General features: G+C 35.9%; 1 protein-coding gene across 1 annotated transcript in view; it reads left to right on the top strand.

Annotated features, from left to right (window-relative positions):
• LOC107680732 (diphosphoinositol polyphosphate phosphohydrolase 1-like) overlaps nt 1-2,745 on the top strand; it is an 8,013-nt gene extending 5,268 nt beyond the window's left edge. The window contains exons 3-5 of the mRNA XM_016476770.1: nt 721-765; nt 1,299-1,383; nt 2,460-2,745. Of these exons, the coding sequence (XP_016332256.1) occupies nt 721-765; nt 1,299-1,383; nt 2,460-2,632 (303 nt within the window). The 3' untranslated portion in view covers nt 2,633-2,745. The remainder of the gene's footprint in view (nt 1-720; nt 766-1,298; nt 1,384-2,459) is intronic.
• Nucleotides 2,746-6,571: the final 3,826 nt, after the last annotated feature.

Raw genomic sequence — 6,571 nt, 5'->3', positions numbered from 1 at the left:
AGTAAATGCTGCTCCATCTGAAAGCATGTGAAAATACCACATTTAATAACATATTTTTACTCCAAACTCACTTCATAACTTCAGCCAAGTGTTTGAAATATCCTTCTGTAAGGCACGCAACATATTTCATAGTATTCTAAGCAGAGATAAAGGCTATGTCGATTAGAATTGCATTATTATGTACTTTATTATAATAAAAATTATAATAAGACGAACTCGGATAAACCATATAGTGTCATAGTTGTGTGTTTATTAGTCAAGTTGAATCAATGAAAGCAGTTGAATCTTCTGTTTATTCAGCTAGGCTATAGGGATTTCCTGGGTTTCTTCTGCTAGGCGTATTTGGAGTTTCAGCGCGAGAGCGCCCTCTGGCCTTCGGATGGAGATTTACTGCTGATCACAGAACCGTGCTTCACTGAAAGATACGCATGACAATCGCAGCTTCTGCCTAATCGCAATTTCAATTTCATTTTGATTTATCGTGCAGCCCTAAACGCTAATGCGAAGGTGTTTCTAATGCAGCGTCTATGGGAGGGACGGAAAATTCTCTCCCCATCCTCCACTCCACTGATTTCTGTGCCAACTTATATTTTATATTTTATATTTATCTGCAGAGAACTGATTATGCTGAAATAAGAGGTTTCAAGATGCTGTAAAATGCTACAGGATGTTATAAATGTCCTGAATTCAGTGTTTCACACTTTGGTTTTATTCCCGCAGGCAGGAGTCAAAGGTACATTAGGACGATTGGTAGGCGTTTTTGAGGTGAGTGTTTTCTGATGGTATAATCAACAGTCAAAAAGAAATTGACTCCACAACAATGTATTAGTGGTGCAGTGGCACTTCAAACAAATGCATATAAGCATATAAGTCTGCAGTTTAATGCATTTGAGGCTTTTTTTTTATTTAGTTATTTGAAAATGGTAAGCGGTCAGCAATTGATGTTTACAATTGTTTAGAATGTAATGTTTACATTTAACCCCCTTTTGCACATTATCACATAGCTTACATGTATACAAGCATTACGTTTATTTGTCATTGCCTTTAAATTGCACATTGTTTGGGAAACAACATTGGGCAGAATGTGAAATAACATTCTTCTTTTAATTGCAATTATTAATTTGTAATAATTAGATTTTTGCATCCAATTATTCAAAGAAATAATAGATTGATTTATACTCAAAATAATCATTAGTTGCAGCCATATTTTTAATGTGTCACTAAAACAGTTGCAATTATTGCTTGTGATTTAGTATTTCCCATGAGGCTGCCGAAAAAAACGTTGTTGTTCTTTACAGAACAGAGACAGGAAGCATAGAACTTATGTCTATGTTCTCATCGTCACTGAAGTTCTGGAGGACTGGGAGGATTCAGTAAATATTGGTAAGAAAAAAAAACTACTGTTTTGCTGCCTTTACTTCGTCAAACCCATAATTATGTAATTTATTTAGAAAGTGGCAGTAACCACATCAGTTGAATTTCGATATGCATGTTTTTGCAATTTTGTTTTATCCATTTACATTTACATTTACATTGTCATTTAGCAGACGCTTTTATCCAAAGCGACTTACAAATGAGGACAATAAAAGCAGTCAAAACTAACAAAAGAGCAACAATATATAAGTGCAAATGACAAGTCTCGGTTATCCTAATGCAGTACACGTAGCAAGGTGTATATATATATATATATATATTATACACACACAAAGAAAAACAAGTAGATAGAATAGAAATAATAGAATAGAAAAATATAAGTATATTAAAGTATATAAGTATATAAAAAAAGAAGATAAATGTAGATAAAGTAGAATTAAAATAGAATAGAAAGTGCTAGAGTTAGAGGGTCAAATAAAGGTGAAAGTGACGTGACATGCGGCCAGGTATGGTGACCCATACTAGGAATTAGTGCTCTGCATTTATCCCATCCAAAGTGCACACACACAGCAGTGAACACACACACACACACCGTGAACACACACCCGGAGCAGTGGGCAGCCATTTCTGCTGCGGCGCCCGGGGAGCAGTTGGGGGTTCGGTGCCTTGCTCAAGGGCACCTCAGTCGTGGTATTGAAGGTGGGAGAGAGCGCTGTACATTCACTCCCCCCACCTACAATCCCTGCCGGTATGAGACTCGAACCCGCAACCTTTGGGTTACGAGTCCGACAGGTGAGTGGAACAGATGTGTTTTTAGTCGTTTCTTGACTCAGCTGCTCGGATTGAGTTGGGCAGGTCATTCCACCAGGAGGGAACAGGGTATATAATTATCCAATTATACTTGCTTGAGTTTTTTTGTTTGCTCCAATCAACTCCAAAGGTGCACATGGATCCATTTTTGCACTTACAAGCATTGCCATAGAAACAAATAAGAGCAGCTCAGAGCGCAGTCTCAAAATCCGCTGCTGATTACCGTAATTCTGTGGCGCTATGTTGATTGGTTTTCTGGTGCCTCTCGTTCTCAGGTAGGAAGAGGGAGTGGTTTAAGACAGAAGATGCCCGGCGTGTGCTGCAGTGTCACAAACCTGTGCAAGCATCTTACTTCGAAGCCCTTCAGCAGGACTGTATGACCAGCAACGGCACGCCTCTGGTGGCCACTTACAACATTAATCAAAACTCTCTTTCCAGCATCAGATAACCACCACAACAAGCACAGAAGCCTCGGCGAAATTCTCCAGCATTTCCCACCTTTTCCTACCTGACTGAAATCCTACTGCAGCTACTATCACGTCTTTTTTATTTCAGCGCGCTAATGGCTGCATCACATGAAAGCTGATTGCCTTACCAGTAGGGCTGCACAATTAATTGAATTTCTAATCGCGATTACAATTATGGATGCCACAAAATTAGGGCTGCACAATTAATTGAACTTCTAATCGCGATTACAATTATGGATGCCACAATTACGTAATCGTTCAAAGCGGCAATTAATCGGTGAAAGTCCACTTATGTTATTCTGCACGCTTAAGATATTTTTTTTCTTTCTATATGCTATCTTAAGGGTTTTTCCATTGTTTTAGTTTTAGTATAACATTATAATACCATTCATATTTTTACTTTTTTTTTTATAATTTAAAGAAGAAACCAATCCGATGTATAGTTGACATTTGAGGCTTAATACTATAGAAAAGCACTAAAGGTTTTTCAGTTAGTGTTTTCAGCTTGTGTATTTTCATATAAAAATACGGCATGCAGTTGCATCAAACAATGGTATAAACATCATTCAGTGTAAATTGTGATAATCGTAATTAATAATCGCAATTACAATTTCAAGGGAATAATCGACAATTATGATTTTTGTCATAATCGTGCAGCCCTACACCAGCCTTTTATAGTGTTCAGATGAAGATCACGGTCTGGGGACATGTGACATAAAAGTCTTTGCAAATTACCGCTTGTCCGTTTCTTCGTCCGTTTTAAGGAATACTTGCATGAGATTCTCTTTTCCTAATGCCAACTACACTTTACTCTTACGTCTTGAAATAAGTAGTGTTTAAAGAGGAAGCTGTCAGAAGTGTTTGTAATGATGTTGTGGATATGCTGTTGTATAGAGTTGGTTGAGTTTTTGCATGAATCGCATATTCATAGTCTTCGTTCTTTAAACTGCTAAACAACAGAGGTTACGTCTTTAATTGATCAAAGTAGTTGAAATCTTAAGTCTTATTGCCAATATTACACACTCATGTTGGGAATTTCTCTCAGACGCAGCTACTGTCAAGTTAGTTTTCAAGAGCACATTTTCAAAAAGTTCTAACTAGTGCTGTCAAGCAATTAATCGCATCCAAAATAAGGTTTTTGTTTACACAATATGAGTGTGTACTGTGTATATTTATTATGTGTATATAAATACACACACAGTATATTTTTTGAAGATATTTACATGTATTTGTATAATTTATATTATATATAAATATATTTAATATACTGCTGTCAAACGATTAATCGTGATTAATCGCATCCAAAATAAACGTTTTGGTTTACATAATATATGTCTGTGTGTGTGCTGTGAATATTGATTATGAATATATAAATACACACACATGCATGCATATATTTAAGAAAAATTTTATGTTTATATAATATATATATATATTTATATATAATATAAATTATATGAATATAAATACATGTAAATATTTTCTAAATATATACTGTATGTGTGTGCTTTTATATATACATAAAAAATTTACACAGACATATTATGTAAACAAAAACTTTTATTTTGGATGCGATTAATCGCGATTAATCGTTTGACAGCACTAATATAAACAACATTTTTCTTAAATATATACTGTATGTGTGTGTATTTACATATTCATAATAAATATACACAGTACACACGCACATTATGTAAACAAAAACTTATTTTGGATGCGATTAATCGTTTGACAGCACTAGTCCTAATGTTGATGGGGTTTGCTGGTTTGGTAGTGAAGCGTCTAGTGTGGTGGATTTTCTGGGTCTGCAATCTCAGATGTGAGAAAGCATTTAAATAAGTGGCTTAATGCGATGCTCGGTCCAGTTTACTGGGAGCACTGGTTTCGCTGTGGTACAGGATTTAATGTGAGAGAGAGGAGAGCCTTTCTGAGCCTGTTTGGGACATCCTCAGTATCGTGAATCTCTCGGTCAGTGGTCAAACACAGGACCGTCTCAGCAGCTGTAGATGTCAGATTCTTCTTCATTCTTAGCGTTCTTATCCGAGCGTTTTGCACCAGTATTCATAGCACAATGTCAACAATATACCAACTTCTCAGTTTTAGTTGTGATAATCTCAGTTTATTGTCTGTCCGCTCATAAACTATATGTATGTGTGTGGATCTGTGTACAGTACGTGTGAAGTAATGTGAATAATCAAAGGACTTGATGCCAAGGTTAGCCGTCTACCTTATAAACTGCCTCTCATGTAAGAGCATCGATTTCGTTTGAAATGTTTACAGCTTGATTGTAGTTTCTGTTCAGACACTGGATATTCACTGACCTCTGTTCATTTGTTGTAGATGACTGTTAACGGTGCCATTTCTTTTTTTCTAGGGCTTAAACAAGTTAGTCTGTCCTGATTATAAAATGCTTCTTTTTTTTTATTATTGGTTTATGATTTATGAAATCGTCACAATCATGTGCTTCAAATGAGAATTGTTTAGGTCTCAAGTAAACTTGTCTTCTCAGTATTTCAATGTTTTTTTTTTATTTTCTCTTAAATCAGAAAGCACAAAAGTTAGTTTATTGTGGATAACTTCCAAAATTACCAAATCTAAAATGTTCTAAAACAGGAGAAATGTCCCGTGCTATTGTAATAAGATTAGTTAGTTAAACCCAATCCAAAGCTGGTCCTCCAATGTTTGTATAAAATGCTTCTTTTTCAGTAGTGAACTCAAAACCTGTGGCAGAGGATGGTGATTCATATGATCAATCTCTGCACATTTATTGCAATCATTAGTGAAATATGTGAATAAGCAATGATCAGATGGCTCTGCGAATCTCTTCTCTGCAGGTCTAATAACAGACTTGTCCTTCAATTGTAAATGCTTGAAAGAAAAAAAATATTGGAGTTTTTACATTTACTAAATTGTTGGTGTTGTAGAAAGAGATGTTTTGGTGTAAAGTATTAATTGTTTCTGGAGTAAACTGAAAACATTTCAAGAATCTCTCAGTTGTTGCTCTTTTCTGACGTTTCAAGCACACTGTTTACCCTGCTGTATGTGATATTGGGAAAAGACATTTTGACCCAAGATTGTATAACAGTTGTGTCAATAATCTATAAATAAAAACAAAAAATGCTAGGTGCGTATCATGAGTTGCAGGTGCAGTGGCAGGCCAAAGAAACTCGCACTGACAGTGACTCACAAACTAATCTGTTACTGATTCCATGACAAAAATTGTAGTTAGTAACGTAATCCATTACATTACACATTTTAGCTAATATTAATTAATGCATTTAGCAGACGTTTTTATCCAAAGCGACTTGCAGTGCATTCAGGCTATACATTTTCTACCAGTATGGTAAAATCATATATTATTACACGGCTCTGTGGAATACTTAATTCTGATTGGTCAGTCGTGACATCCTGAGGTATGTTATCCCTCGATAACACCCGGTAAAAGCTAATAACACAGGCTCATCCGGGTAACAGCAGTCGGCGCTGTACTCTTGCTTGAACTATTTTTTTCTTAGTGGAAGCTTTGCGTTTGTGTGGCTAATAAAATATTAAAACTCGATTCAAAATGGTGTACAATTATTTAATTATGTCATCCTGGTATCGCGGACTCGCTCTCCTTTCATACAAACGCAGCTGCTGCATTTTTTGCTACGATTGTTTTGAACGCTGCAATGGATTATAAGAGAACTAACAAACTGGTAAGGTTTTAAAACATTTTCGTCTTAATTCTTTTATTGCCTTAATTATTTTTGTGGTGAAATGTTGTGTAATAAGTGGTTTGACTGCACCGTTTCCCTTAAATGTCCGCCTAGCTTGAATTTGCCGCTTGCTCGCAACTGCTGTCTTCACGGAAGCTTTGCGGTCAAATATTCGGTCAACTCAAATCAATATTTCGCGTCTAATTATTTACTTATGTGGCA

Source organism: Sinocyclocheilus anshuiensis, unplaced genomic scaffold, assembly GCF_001515605.1.
Source record: "Sinocyclocheilus anshuiensis isolate Anshui unplaced genomic scaffold, SAMN03320099.WGS_v1.1 scaffold1306, whole genome shotgun sequence".
Classification (NCBI taxonomy): domain Eukaryota; kingdom Metazoa; phylum Chordata; class Actinopteri; order Cypriniformes; family Cyprinidae; genus Sinocyclocheilus; species Sinocyclocheilus anshuiensis.
This window is presented reverse-complemented; position numbering and strand designations above follow the sequence as displayed.